Raw genomic sequence first — 15652 nt, 5'->3', positions numbered from 1 at the left:
TGGCAGTTTTAAGAAAATATAGAAGGATGAAGTAAAGCAATATTTTTTAGATTGATTCTAAAGAGTATAGGGTCATGTGGCGCAACAGCAGAGTGCTCGACTTGGAACCAAGAGGTCCCGGGTTCGAGTCCTGACATGCCACCGATCTTGTGCCCTTGGGAAAGGCACTTTATATGACTTCCCCACTAAGTCTTGACTCAAGTGAAAATGAGTATTGTCTGTCCTGCATTTGCTTCTACGTGTGAGGCACAACACCAGCAACAGCTGTCTGTGTCCCATGTGTGTTGTACTGTTGCAATTTCAATAAATCAAATCAAATCAAAGCAAAGTCAATATCAAATAGAAATAATACAGACTTACAGGTACTATTAAGCCACTGATGATACATGGAAAATCACAATTTGGAAACAAAAAATTCCCTCACCCAGAGCTTTCGACCAGTCACTCTGGTCTTCCTCAGTAGACTGACCCAGGGAGGCTTGTCACGTGGCTTCTTTGAAGTGTGACGTCAACACTGGGTCAAAGTATCTGGTAGATGATGTCGGCCTCCGTCGGCCTCCTAATGTATATGGCTTCCTTCACCTCTCTCAAGAAGCTTCACTGGGTCAGTCTACTGAGGAAGACCAGAGTGACTGGTCGAAAGCTCTAGGTGAGAGAATTTTTTGTGTTGGACCAAAAGTTTTAACTTTAAACATCTTAATTTTGTGTTGTTTTTTGACAGGTCTATGAATACCTACCTTCTGTTTTACCTGTTTGTGTTGCTGGCTGAGACCACCCTCTGTACCGGCCTGAAATACTGGTACATCGGCCGCGTCGGCGAGCCCTGGTACGTGGGAGAGGATCCCTCGAAAAGGCCTGAAGTAAGTATTCATTATGGGAAAAGGGCTCTGCCCCTAGGGTGTTGGCAAAATCAACATCTAGTGCTGAAATGCTATACAATTGTTTAACAATACTGTAAATGGCTATTTGCAGCATTTACACTGTCATTTCTGTACAGTGAATTTATGATTATTGCAAACAAATAAGTCACCGACTTGCTTTCTTCTGGACCTGCCGCTATTGCAAACATTTTTCTCAGACTGTGAACTTTTGCTACCACAAAAATAAAGTGATTTACAGTAATCAATCAAAATTAGGACCCTGACACATTTGTTGCACAATAAGTATACATCTTGCTTATTGAAGGTATTCTTAGTAAGAGCAGTTGCAAATGTGTTGTACGAATTCAGCTGTTTTGTGATAGAAAAGTTTGCCATAGATCCCTTGACAGTCAGTTTTGTCCGCGTCATAAGCACATAAACATGCAACCACAACAACTGTATGTCCATACTATGGTATTTGAAGTGAAATAACATTATTGTGACTTGTACTAATGTTTTACGTTTTTTAACCGTGTAGTTTCTTGAAGGGTTGGTGGATTTTCTGGCTTTCCTGGTTCTATTCAACTATGTCATTCCCATCTCCCTGTATGTGACTGTGGGTATGTATTAATTTTCAACAGATCTTCAGAATTTAAATGATTTAGATATATCATTATTATTAAGTATTACACTGGCAGTACTTCTACTAAAATCCTCTAGATGTACATGTGACATTAGTCCAAAAATAGCCAAATTTTTGGGCATTAATATTAATTTAGAAGGGCATCATTAACTACATGTATCAGTTTAAATACTCATTAACTATCAGTTACTAAAATAACTAAAGGGCTCTTGTTACTTTAAATTTATTTTATGTTGATGACTAGATTCCTATATCTTCTAATCAGCAACTCAAGTAGTGTTGCTTTTTATACTGACCACTTCATGTATTCTTTATTTTAAAAGTAACTGTGAGAATACAATGTACAATGTATGTTTAACTTACTACTTGGATGTTGGATGTTGGCAATCTCTGTGCTTGATAAAGATTTTTAATAAAAAAAACTGTCTAAGTGTTGCTCATGCTCTTTTTCTTGGTATTTAGAATTCCAGAAGTTTCTGGGGTCCATTTTCATCAGCTGGGACATAGAAATGTATGATGAAGTAAGTGATGCTGTGATGTTTGTTTGTTTGTTTGTTTGTTTGTTAAGATCCAAATATGGTAACTTACATGACATAGCTTGGAAAGCAGAATGATAAAGATGTTTTTAGAATGGCCTCATGTGCCATCTTGTACAGGACTTCATGCACAATGAAAATTTTGCCTTTACTTCATCATAAAATGTTTGTACTCTTCATTACATTCACTTGGGACAAGCATGGATACACATGTCTAAAATCATGGATCAAACTTCTATGTGCTGCAATCCCTAAATGGGGATCTCTGGGGGGTTTACCGGCAATCATTCTGCCATTAAAAATCTATATTTGCCATTGACCTTGGTCTTAATGCTGGTTAACTGCCTGGGGGTCAATGTCAATGATGGAAGTGAAAAATAAATGAAGCAGTATGGATGGTGATGTAGTCTGCATGATAATAGAGTTTAGACGTGTTTTTTTTTTAATTAGAGTGATGACAAATGCTGTCAAAGAATGAATAAAAACTTTCATCTCCTTGAAGAGGGCCTGCATGGGGGGGGGGGTGTCCCCGACAACGCTCTAAGCAAAATTTTGAGAGCTGGCTACGTATTACGCTGAATTCAGGAATACTCCCCATTACGTTTTACGATAAATTCCAAGTAGCTACAATGCATTATGTAAAATCAAAACGGTGAATTACACTCTACGCAAATTATATGCTCTACGTTGCATTATAGCAGTCCATCTACGCTCTACTTAGAAATGAAAAATTATGCTCGCAGATTACACTCTATGGAAAAGGGCATGTTTGCCACCATTGAATAATGGCTAGTAACTTGTGCTTATTTTTATGTCCTTTTACAGAAGAATAACTTGAAAGCTCAAGCCAACACCTCGGATCTCAATGAAGAATTGGGTCAGGTAAGGGGATTTTGCACTTCGAGTCAACACAAAGTTTAACATTTTCTTTTTTTTTTTTTGGTGACGGCTCTGGGGCAGAACCTTTTACTACAATGTATATGCGTCCAGTTGGGAAAAATTCTAGGAATTTGCTCATTTTTTTGGTTTTTCTCATTATAACTCATGGAGCTATGGAACTTGGTAGGTGGGTAGGATTTGCTCCCTAGCTGCTTGTTATGGTACTGCAGCGGAACTTCCGGTCTTGATATCATGTGATCTGGTCATTTTAGGGTGACGATTTTGGATGGTAGATAGCTTTGTATAAACCCCAATGTCACCACAGTTTTTGAATTTTTATTGAATATATCATGCAAACATTTGGCTCTACTTTGCACCTTGCTGTTTGTATGGTGAGCGACATTTTCTTATTCGTTCTCTCTCTCCTTAGATCGAGTATGTTTTCACTGACAAGACGGGAACACTGACAGAGAATGAGATGTGTTTCCGGCAGTGTTCCATCGGCGGGACACAATTCGAGGAGTACAACGGCAGTCTGGTGCACATGAGCTCCCGAGTGCCAGTGTCTACAGCAAACATGGAGGTCAGAGGGCAAGCTGTCAATCACTACTAATTTACATAAAATAGGGTTAGATTTGACCTATCACAGATGAGGATCTTATAGAGTGTCTGTGTCTACAGCAAACATGGGGGTCAGAGGGCAAGATGTCAATCACTCCTAATTTACATAAAACATGGTTAGAGGTTTGACCTATCATACATTGTAGATGATGAGGGTAAGATGTCAATCACCCATAATTTACATATTATAGGGTTAGAGGTTTGACCAATCATAGATGAGGAGCTTAATATATATAAATATAGAGTGTCTGTGTCTACTGTAGCAAACATGGAGGTCAGAGGGCAAGCTGTCAATCACTCCTAATTTACATATAATAGGGTTAGAGGTTTGACCAATCATAGATGAGGAGCCTAATATATATAAATATAGAGTGTCTGTGTCTACAGCAAACATGGAGGTCAGAGGGCAAGATGTCAATCACTCCTAATTTACATAAAACAGGGTTAGAGGTTTGACCAATCATAGATGAGGAGCTTATAGAGTGTCTGCGTCTACAGCAAACATGGAGGTCAGAGGGCAAGATGTCAATCACTCCTAATTTACATAAAATATGGTTAGAGGTTTGACCTAGATGTCAATCACCCATAATTTACATATAATAGGGTTAGAGGTTTGACCAATCATAGATGAGGAGCTTAATATATATAAATATAGAGTGTCTGTCTACAGCAAACATGGAGGTCAGAGGGCAAGATGTCAATCACTCCTAATTTACATAAAATAGGGTTAGAGGTTTGACCAATCATAGATGAGGAGCTTAATATATATAAATATAGAGTGTCTGTCTACAGCAAACATGGAGGTCAGAGGGCAAAATGTCAATCACTCCTAATTTACATAAAACAGGGTTAGAGGTTTGACCAATCATAGATGAGGAGCCTATAGAGTAATCAAAATTCAATCAAGTTTCCATCATCATCATTTGTATTCAGTACAGTTTTGTAAGTTTAATAGACATGGCAACCTTACTACATGTAGTTTAGTATGGATCCATGGCAGTGGTTCTGTACTTAACCTTCTCCCTGCTACCTAACCCTGTAGCCATTAGAGAATCGGTAACCAAGTGACTTCTTCAGTGTGCCAAAGGTTAAACAAATCACTTAATATCTGCAGCACTTGTCCAAAGTGCTCACTTTGAGTGATTATAGTGAAAATCATGCTGGCTAGTTGTTAATAAGGCAACGTTTACAGCGTCTGCGGCATTTCATCCAACAGTGACAGATTGCGTCTGCCAACACTTTCTGTGATAAAGATTAGGCCTAGGGAAAAAAATGCTGTGTTTCTTGTTTCAGTCGTAAAAAAATTTGAATTGTAGGCCAGACCAATTTAATTTGTTTGTTCTCTTGCGATTTTTTCATAAAAAATATGAAGCGACAGGGCAAAAAAACAGGTCTAGGCATCCTATTACAGCTCCAAATGCTATGATAAAAACCATGAATTAAACACAAAAGGCTGGGTTCATATTTAAACAATGTATTTTAAATTTTTAATCAAACCAATGCATTGATAGATAAAAAACTGTAACAACTAGGAAGAAAAGGATCCGGACCTTCCTGAAGAACTGTTGGGGGCAAAATATGAGCATTTTTTAGTTGATTCAGAACCAGAATTTTTTTTTGCAAATCAGAAAAAAAATTAAAAGGCGAATCCAAGAACCAACAAATTAAATTGGTGTGGCCGTAAGTAGGGATTATCTTTTTTTTTTAGATTTCAGTGATATCGATATATATTCAACTTATATAATACAGTTTAAAACTTGCTTGAGGACACTTTATTTTCAATGCCAATGTTAGAAAACCAATTGTACAACGTTTTATCACTCAGGTGTCAGATCATGGAGCTAGAAAAGGTTGATCAGTTCGAAAAATTATTTATGTCCCCTGCAGGGGTCCACCCCCAAAAAAGTCTAAGGTTGGCAGGTTTTTTTAGGGTCGGTCCAGAAACAGGAAACACAGAATTTTTTTTCCTAAGCCTAACAGGAAATCGGTATTCACTGCACTTTTTCACAGCCAAATCTCTTGGCATACGCTCAAGAAACAGTCGGTAGTCAAGGCGTAACCTTTCTGAGATTTTTGGTCATGCCCAAAAGCTCAATATTTGCCTAGTGATAAATTGGAACACAGCCAATACAGGAGTTCTTCAATGACAGTGTTTTAATGTCAATTTTTTTTGTGATTTACAAATACTTTTGATCACTATTACAGTACCTTGACTGTTGAGTTTTTATATTCTTTCAACCTTAGGCCACACAGATTTAGTATGTTGGTTATCTGATTTGAAAAAAAAATTCTTGTTGTGAATCAACTCAAATATGCTCATATTTTGCCCCCACAGTTGAGGAAAGTCCTTTTCTTCCTAGCTGTTAAAGTTTTTTCATCTATCAATGCAGTTAGTTTGATTTAAAGTTCAAAATTCATTGTTTAAAAAATAAAAACAACTCAGCCTTTTGTGTTGATGTCATGGCTTATATAGAGCTATAATAGCATTTGGTAGCATTTGGGGCTATAACATGATGCATAGACTTCTTTTTGTTATATTTTTTCACTCTGTCGCTTCATATTTTTTCTGAAAAAATCCAAGAACCAACAAATTAAATTGGTATCGTCTTAGAAAAGGAAGTATTGAAAGAATGTGCTAACAGCAATGAATGCACATTTTTTACAATCCTGGTCTTTACACATTCTTCCATTTAGGGGCTATTAGTTTAAAGGCAATCATTAACTATCATTAAAATGTAAATTCACTATATGGGACTGGAAAGTAGGGATAAAATTACTTCCAATCAGGATACAAATTGCTCCATGACTCAAACAATAAATTTCATTGCCCCCCTGCTTTCAAATACACTTAAACCCTGTTGATTGCTCACATTTTGAAGCAATAAAAGATACCTAATGCAAGGAATTAACAGTAGTTTATGGCATGCTTTTTAAGGTAGTTGATGTCTCATATTACATGCTTTCTGCAGATCCATTCCTTAAGCTCTTTAAGTCATAAATGCTGGAAGAATATTAAATAGGAATAGGAAGATAGAAGTACTGACTGAGGATACATGAGAACTCCTGCATAATGCTTTTATTTCAACTTGAAGTGTGCAAAAGGATCAAATTTTCAGTGACCACTGTCACCTTCATCAGGGTACATCATGAGATATAACATTGTATCAACAACTTCATTTTATACAATGTTTATTGGGAATTACAGAAACACAGACAATGTACATTGGAACCCAAGCCTTATCAATGACCTCTGTATCTGGACATAACTTTAGAAATACAAGCAAACACACAAAAAAACACCCTGAAAACAAAACCTACTACACAGAAACACGGTGGTAAAATCTGGGCTGCAAAGTTCCCACATTTCATAGAATCCGAACTGTGTTCGATGGTGTTCGATCTGGGCGATTCGAATCGAACCCGCATTCCATTTCGGGGTCACCTGCGGTCATTTACAATAAAGCGGCAAAACAAGCCCTTCTGTCTGAGTGCCTCGCAACAGATAAAAAACAACACTTTTCTATAGATACAAACAGTTTCCTGGACAGTACATGTCCGCTATAATTTTTGGTGGGTATGTAACATGTAGCGAAGCTACTGTCGTATCCTTGGGTGACCTTGAATACGGTAATGATTCTTTACACCTTTATGAATAACACAATGCACACTTTCTGGCAATATGACATGTCTGCAAAACTCGTTCAAACCTGGAAACATGGAGAGTCAAACATACCCTATTTACGGCTCAAAATGACTGTCACGGTTGTCCCAAAAATCGTGTTTTAGGGATTTTTGAAAAATGGCCTCAATTTGAATTATGGGTAATTTAGTGAGAAAAATGTCAAAAAATGCAATTTTTTTCACCAATATATCGACAAAAACTAGACTTAAAATCAAAAATTAAAAAATCCCTAAAACACGATTTTTGACCTTATTCCTAGTCGTCGAAAAATATAAAAATCGAGGATCTGCGTCAATATACGTAGCCAGGTTTGAACGATGTTTGCCTAAAAACGTGACATGACTTGTGCTCGGAAACCCGAAAATAATCGTCTTTCTGAGCGAAATTTTTAAAAATCAGTGATTTAACATAAAATGCTAACATTTAAAGGATGTTAAGACGATTATTTCATTTTAATTTGACGAAATTTACCACCAAATATTATTTTTTCATTTTTGAATATTTTACGGGTAGTCTAAAACAGGCCAAAATAGCGTCTTGTAACCCGATACTTTTTAGAACGCTCCTAGCAATGGGAAAGAATGCCGTAGTGACAGACCGCCGTGGAAATAATAATTGCTTCACTCCCTTGGGGTTAGGTGAAATCTTCCCTTTCAACATTAGTTTGAAGATTTAAATCTCAAAATGTTTACACTGGTCCTGTCCCTGGTGCTGAACTTACATTCACACTGACTATCCTCCTAGTGACTTCACACTGGTCCTGTCCCTGGTGCTGAACTTACATTCACACTGACTATCCTCCTAGTGACTTCACACTGGTCCTGTCCCTGAACTTACATTCACACTGAGTATCCTCCTAGTGACTTCACACTGGTCCTGTCCCTGAACTTACATTCACACTGACTATCCTCCTAGTGACTTCACACTGGTCCTGTCCCTGAACTTCCATTCACACTGACTATCCTCCTAGTCACTTCACACTGGTCCTGGTCCTGTCCCTGAACTTACATTCACACTGACTATCCTCCTAGTGACTTCACACTGGTCCTGTCCCTGGTGCTGAACTTACATTCACACTGACTATCTATATCGCCCCAATCCCACAGGCGGCAGTTGAGGAGTTCTTGGTTGCCATAGCGCTGTGTCATACTGTCCACGTGCACAGCAACAACAGCAGTGCAAACAGCACCCCAGTCAAGGCCAACGGTGTGTCCATGGACTCAGCAGCATCATTCGAGTACCAGGCATCCTCACCTGACGAAAAGGCTCTGGTGGAAGCAGCAGACAGGTGATATGAATATTAATAAATATGATTATAAAGCAGATTAAAACTGTAATTTCCAACACAAGAAATTGGAGTCACCCACATTTTTGACTGTACAACTCTAGTCTTTGTCAACGAATTAGCAATCCACCGCTTCCGTGACGTCACGTTATGCAGTTGATACACATGACTCGGTGAGCAGTGGATCGTAAGTTGCAGAAAGACTGTGGCACCCCCATCTTTGTTGGTGGGGGGCAGCACAGACTTGAATGTATTGGAAATTACAGTCTGTGTTTGAAATTTTGAAATTACAGTTTCAAACTGCTTCATAATGACTTCTACTAAGTTAAACGAACTTTCAAGATGAGGTGATATGATTGAATGTGCATTTCTGAGACAACAGGGCTCAAAATACTTTCAGCATTAAAAATTACATGCACCAGACAATTTTACCTCCACCTACAACTCAATATCTTTGAACGTCCTCTGTAGATTTGGTATCACCTTCCTCGGACAGACAAGAATAACAGAAGGAAAGTCAGCTGGAGACTTCCTCAAGATCAGTGTACGGGGAGAAGAAAAAGAGTAAGACATATTTTATTCTTTTAAGAAATATGAAATGGATTGTTACTGTTCTTTGTAAGCCACATAATTTTTATTGTAGTACACTGTAATTTGAATGTTTGATATTTCATTGAAGAAAAATTCTTGTTTTGTTGAAAAACTGTCAAGTTTGAGTAATTAATTCCATCTGTTTGTTGGTTTTGTTCCAGATACGAGTTACTTCACATCCTTGAGTTCGACCCAACAAGAAAAAGGATGAGTGCCATCATCAAGTTGCCAAACGGTACACAATGTATAATGATTTCCACTGTCAATAGATGAAGTTTTTAAACAAGTAAAAGATACTACTATATTCATTGATTAGTCCATTTCAATTACTAATGTAAATGATCTACTTTCTGATTAATGTAAATTATAATTACATGTATAACAGCTACATTTGAAAATACGTATTTTAATGATTAATGTAGTTTAGGCATAACATTACATGTACTAGAATCTGTTCTGAACTTACCATATGAAAGTTAATCTTTTACCTGCTTCTGTGAAGAAGGCAAATGTAAAAGGTACCAATCCATTTTGAAGGATTTAATTGGTTTGTGTGCACTTGGTTTAACTGAAGCCATTATTAGCACACAAATCAGGGCAGTGCTTTTCCCACATGGTACAATTGCAAAATGCACAGTGGCTTTGGAGCCAATGAGAAATAGATTTCAAAGTTCACAATTAGACTGTCACGTTCTGTCACTTGTGCTGAATGACTATCACTCTGCTATGCTCTATCAATGGTGCTGATCACTTCACAGTTTGACTTCACCAAGAAAGTTGTCGGTGTGTTTCAGCTTGCCTTACCTGATAAAGTTGTTCTGACTATCACAGTGTAAAATTGAACCTTTCATTTTGTTTCAAATGGAATAATTAATGAAAGATTCTGATTCTGATATAATGATAGAAATGTTAGAGACAAGCACCTGATTTTTTGCTAAATCACTTTTGATGGTGGCTGATGTGTAGACTTTTAATGGTGTTGAGGATTTGTAACCTTCATAACTGATATTAGTGAATGATTCTAATGTTATCCCTTATTACAGGAAACATCAGACTGTACACCAAAGGTGCGGAGTCTGCCCTGCTACCTCTGTGTTTAAGTGGAGAACGAGACAAAACTCTGTACCATGTCAACCAGTTTGCTGAGGTAAGTTGTTGTTTTTTTGTTTCTTAACTTACATGTGTTAACTGGCTCAAGGCATAACACTCCAGTTTTGTATGCTCAGTGCATAGTAAACTAGACCTTCAGATCAGGGCTATCCAGCCTAAACCAGGGCAAAATGAAATGCTCAATGCTGATTGGTCAATATCTTAAACTCGAGCAGAGCGCCCTGCACTAGAGAGGCACAGAAAAAGGTATAAAAGGAGGAGTGGTCCGATCTCTGTCATTCTTGAGAAAGATTAATAAAGTCGAAACTGGTCGAATTCCATGCTCATCGTTGTCATTCTCCCAATGCTATGAATGACTCCAGTTTTGTATGTTTAGAACATTTAGCTTTTTGAAGTTCAGACTTATGTATAGGTGAGGAGTCGGAATTACATCTGGAACCTGCTGGGGATTCGAACCTAAAACATTTAGATTTTACTCAGTAACCCTAACAACAAAGCCACCATGCCACCACATGTGTTTAGAAGTGAATTTTTTATGTTAAACCTAGGATGTAGTGGATCATGACAACAAGACAGCATTCTACATGTAGATGTAGCAAACCAGTCAAAGCTTTTCAACTGCAACATGAGAAGATTGTTTAATTCATAACCATTGCAGCAACAGTATTACATGTACATGTATGTGACACTGTACATATTTTTCTTTAAAAAGATATCTATTGATATTTGTGGCAGCACAGGCAACAATAGCTAGTCAAAATGAATGAATGCATCTCTTTGATTATCTTAGTGTGTTATGTTTTAAGTACCTTTGTAGTGTTGGTAAAAATGATGGTTCCAGACAGCCTGGGAACATCGCCAAGTCAGAGAAGACATTTGAGGTGTTGTTGAGTGATTGTGGTGCCTGCACCTTGGTGGTGTAATTGGGATATCTCCTTAGTTTGAGGATCAGGGTTGAAAGCTCAACACTTACTGTAGACTTCGTAAATCATTCTGACAACATGTCTGTGTTAGCCAAAAACCTACATTAGGCCACAGCAAGTAATTTTTATGGATGACATCAGCGCGCGCATTAATTTTCGCCTGATGTTGGGAAAAAAATTGTTGCCTTCTTACAGTGGTCACCATGCCGAAAATGGGCAAAGATGTCTGTTGCCATGCCGGAAGGTGGATGGCAGATAACTTGTTCCTTACTTTGATGCAGTGATATGTGATGCTGGCTGTGTATATGTGATTTTCCCACTTGTACAGTGATTGAGTCAGAATTCTAAAATGTAGGAACCTTGTTTTTTGAGCCCGTCTTGTTTTTTTTGCCCGCTCGCATTAGATTTGGATTATAGGATGTCATCCATAAAATTTACTTGCTGTGGCCTTACTTCTCTGACTTCAACTTTTAGTCCTTGGAAAATAGGATGTGTCTTCTGCAGTGATTGAACGTTTTAAGCCACCAGTGGTGGTTGAATGATGTATTATGCATTGTATTAGAAATGTTTCTTTCAGTCCTAAATTTGGTTGTAGCTTTAGGTGTATGCAGAAACTGACAACCGGACTATAATGATTTAAGTATTAGTGGAAGTGACTTACTTCTTTTTACATTTGTACATTGTTTAAACTTGTTTAGACTTGTATAACCAAAGGAATATAACAAAGACCCCCATAGAGAATGGGAAGATAATTGGCCTCTGTCCTGTACTTTGCATAGATTGGGCTGCGAACACTGGTGTACTGTATAAAGGAACTGAATGAAGAACAATATGCAGACATCAAGAGCAAGATGACAGAGGCCAGGAATGCCCTGCAGGACAGGGAAGAAAAGGTAGGGGGCGTTGATTACCATCATGCTGACTGCAACATGTTGTTGGTTGAAAGAAGGTTCTCTGTGAAATGTCCTAGTTTGTAAACTCATTGTCGACTTTATTTTTTTTATTCCAATATCCTTAAGCCAAAAGGCTAATCTTTCAGGGTTCATTCGAGGAAAACATACATACATTGTACATCAAATAACATAGTAAAAACACACACATATCATGAAATTGCTTCTTGTTGTTTTTTGTGCTGAAATAAGTAACTTACTGATTTATTAATGGTTTATTGGTCAAACATTACCTGTGAAATCACAGCCTTTTATAGCTGAATTGATGCAGGGTTTACAATCATTTTACAATCACATAAGAATCAATCAATAATCACAAACAATCGCATAATACACATGATACATAATATTATAAATTATAACATATTTGCTCCACACACTTTTGTGGAACTGTCACAAGGGTCTGTGCGGCTGACATTCGGCGCCACCAGGTGACCTCATTACGACTTTCCCCAACCGAAGTTAGGTACCCATTCACACCTGGGTGGAGTGAGGAAAGTCGTGCAAAGTGCCTTTCCCAAGGGCACAACGTCGGAGCGCATATCCAAAGATGTCCTGGGTACAACTCAGGATTGAACCTGGGTCTTCCCGTTTCATAGTCAAATGCTCTACCACTACACCACCCCACACCACAAATTGGCATTTCAATTGGCTATGGCTGCAACCACGAGTTATACATTGTAAATTTACATACATTTACCCTTTGCTGTGCACCAGGTTAATGCAGTGATAACCTACATAGAGAAAGACTTCCACCTGTTGGGAGCCACTGGAGTGGAGGATAAACTACAAGATGGAGTCAGTGACACTATCGAGGCACTCAGGCTAGCAGGGGTAAAGGTGAGAGGTCACAGTTCACCCTGGAAACATAATTAGTTATTCCAGTTCTTTTTTACTCCAGTATGGTTGTCATGTACCTGTAGTTGTGATATTCTCGCAATCTATTGACAAATCCCTAAGCACCCAAAGTGAAGTATTATCAACCAAGAGTTCAAAATCTCATTCTTTCCTAGAACTATTGCAGTGTAGAACTCGCTCTCACCAAGTACAGTAGGGACATTATCATTAGGTAGCTTTAAACAATATGTTTAGATGTCAATGTTCAAGGGTTAGATATAACAAGTTGTTTGGGGTAATGTAGCCAGCTGCCACCACACCACGTACATCATGTACCTGCAAGCTGGTGTGTTATGCTGAAGGACGGTTATACTGGCTACATGTATACAGGTACAAGATACTACACAGTGTATTCCGTATCGCCTTAGGTACCAGCCTGAGCCACGGGAGGGCTGGGACCGAGGGTGATGTGGAATACACTGTGTTGTATTTTATTTATGCCATACCTATCCAAGAAAACGGACATTTCAATGCGAAATGTGGCAAAATTTGGTGTATCGAAACAAAAAGTGTAACAGCGTCAATTCCAACATCCGACTTCAGTGTTCGAAGTTTCGAAAGTGGCGCACTCGGTGTGTGCAAAACGCGTTTGAATTATTTTTAGGAACATTTGGAAGCCTGTGTGATAACCAAAGAGAACCCTGGGCTGTACCGCTAGTTAGCACATGGGCCAGAACACCTCTATCGAACATTATTGCAGCCCAAGTATGACATAAAGAAAAATATTGACTGTTTGTCCTGATGCAGGTCTGGGTCCTGACAGGAGATAAACAGGAGACAGCTGTGAACATCAGTCACTCCTGTACTCACTTCCAGCGCGGCATGAATGAACTGTACCTGGTGCAGCAGAGAACCATGCAGCAGTGTGCAGACACTATCCTGCAGCATCTCAAAAGGTGCAGCTCTTGTTTAAAGTTAAAACTTCTGGTGGTCCAACACAAAGAAACTTCTCAGTCTTCCTCAGTAGTCTGACCTAGTGAGGCTTGTCATATTGGCTTCTTTGAAGTGTGACGTCAACACTGGGTCAGATGAATCTGGTAAATGATGTCGGCCCCCGTCACGGTTGAGTGAAGGGTGATGGGCCCTGATGTAAATAGCCTCTTTCACCCCTCTCAGGAAGTAGTTTTGTTCGGTGTCCAATATTCTTACTGTGGATGCGTTGTGAGAGCTCTTTTTAATAAGTTTCAACAGAAATTTTTGTTTGTCATATTTTTTGGCTTCTGCAAAGGCATCCACTGCAATTTCTATTTTCCTGGGTGGCAAAATCGGATTTTCAAAGTTAATTATGGGGCCATTCTTTTAATGTTAGTAGTAAGTTGAATCCCATACCATACTGATAAATGCATCTGTGAGGCAAAAATGCAATCCTGAATATTGCATTGGATGCCTTTGAAAATTCATAGTGTCAAATGTAGACTGAGAAGTTTAGGATTATCTTCAAGAGGACAATTCCAGGGTTAGTATTTATTTTCTAACTTAGTGTCACCACCCTAGGACATCATCACACACAGGAGTCTATGGCAAGTACGATTATTTCTGCAACATACATGCACAATTTGTAGAATTCGAACTGATGTCCTGTAATTTAGGCTCAGTCTGACCAGTCTTAGTCAAATTTGGCACCAAGCAATTATATTATCATGATAAGAGCCAGTCCCAATGGATAGGCCAACAAATGGTAAGGCACTCTATTTTCAAAAATCTACACATACACATGGCAAGCAATAAATCCTCTTATTAGTATTTCTTTTTGTAACTTGTGTATCTTGAACCTAAAGTGATTTCTCACTGTTTGTGTTGAACTCAATGCTGTGCAGTTGGTCTTCGTTTCTGTTATTTTTTGTGATTCTCTTCTGTGCGCTAGTAGTTAATTCCTATTCTTTGTAATATAGTTGATTCCTATAATTCTTATTAACAATTGAATACAGGGCTCTCTCAATGGTCCTTCCATCCCTGGTTGAAATCGTGGTACCGAGAACAGGCACAAATAGTGCTGTGTACCAGTTCACTGGACCAGTTTCGGACTTGTAAAAATGTTTAGGTTCAAGTCAAAAGAACATAAAAGTCAAGAACCGATTCCGGACTTATTACAACAAAAAAAACATGTCACATTCCCCTTTTCTTCCCAAACCGCCTAAAACCTTCCATAGATTGCAAAATCTGTGTTGCAAAATGAAGAAAACATTGCCATCAGGCATCATCATCAATCTCCATGTTATGTAGCCAAAGTTTTGCCCAAACAACATTACAAGATTGCCAACATGCAATTTTGTATATGCCATGGGTTTAGGTCTGGACTTACGAGTCCGGAACTAAACCTACATTGTAAACCTCTGGACTTGGATCTGGATCTGGACCTGAACGTAATTGTGGGTTTTAGTAGGTACACAGCACTAGGCACAAATGTCTATCATTCTTCAACTGACAGACAAATAGTTTTGACATTTTTGTGACAAGTCGTCGTGTAACAATGCTGCAAGATTTGAACGAAGCCAAATAAAATTTACCTCCTGAAATGCAGCAAATAACATTTCCTTAGCCTTAGCCTTACAAATGTATGTCGAGTCCTGGTGTCCCTGGCCTCGAGACATTAGGGGGTCAAAACAACAGGATGGAAGAAAACAGAGAGCCCTGATCTTTGCTTCTTTACCCAGCTGTCACGGCAACTTGTGTTT

The 15652-nt window shown here is 38.5% G+C and overlaps 1 protein-coding gene across 6 annotated transcripts in view; it reads left to right on the top strand.

Moving 5' to 3' along the window:
• Positions 1 to 15652, top strand: part of LOC109463763 (probable phospholipid-transporting ATPase IF) — a 92308-nt gene that overhangs the window by 64462 nt on the left and 12194 nt on the right. For all 6 annotated transcript variants that reach the window (XM_019760616.1, XM_019760620.1, XM_019760618.1 and 3 more), the window contains 12 exons: positions 722 to 860; positions 1399 to 1480; positions 1966 to 2024; positions 2865 to 2921; positions 3349 to 3501; positions 8328 to 8509; positions 8978 to 9070; positions 9259 to 9332; positions 10141 to 10244; positions 11910 to 12023; positions 12798 to 12920; positions 13725 to 13873. In XM_019760616.1, the coding sequence (XP_019616175.1) occupies positions 722 to 860; positions 1399 to 1480; positions 1966 to 2024; positions 2865 to 2921; positions 3349 to 3501; positions 8328 to 8509; positions 8978 to 9070; positions 9259 to 9332; positions 10141 to 10244; positions 11910 to 12023; positions 12798 to 12920; positions 13725 to 13873 (1329 nt within the window). The remainder of the gene's footprint in view (positions 1 to 721; positions 861 to 1398; positions 1481 to 1965; positions 2025 to 2864; positions 2922 to 3348; positions 3502 to 8327; positions 8510 to 8977; positions 9071 to 9258; positions 9333 to 10140; positions 10245 to 11909; positions 12024 to 12797; positions 12921 to 13724; positions 13874 to 15652) is intronic.

The sequence above is a fragment of the Branchiostoma belcheri genome, unplaced genomic scaffold (assembly GCF_001625305.1).
Source record: "Branchiostoma belcheri isolate BF01 breed outbred unplaced genomic scaffold, Haploidv18h27 scaffold13, whole genome shotgun sequence".
Classification (NCBI taxonomy): Eukaryota; Metazoa; Chordata; class Leptocardii; order Amphioxiformes; family Branchiostomatidae; genus Branchiostoma; species Branchiostoma belcheri.
This window is presented reverse-complemented; position numbering and strand designations above follow the sequence as displayed.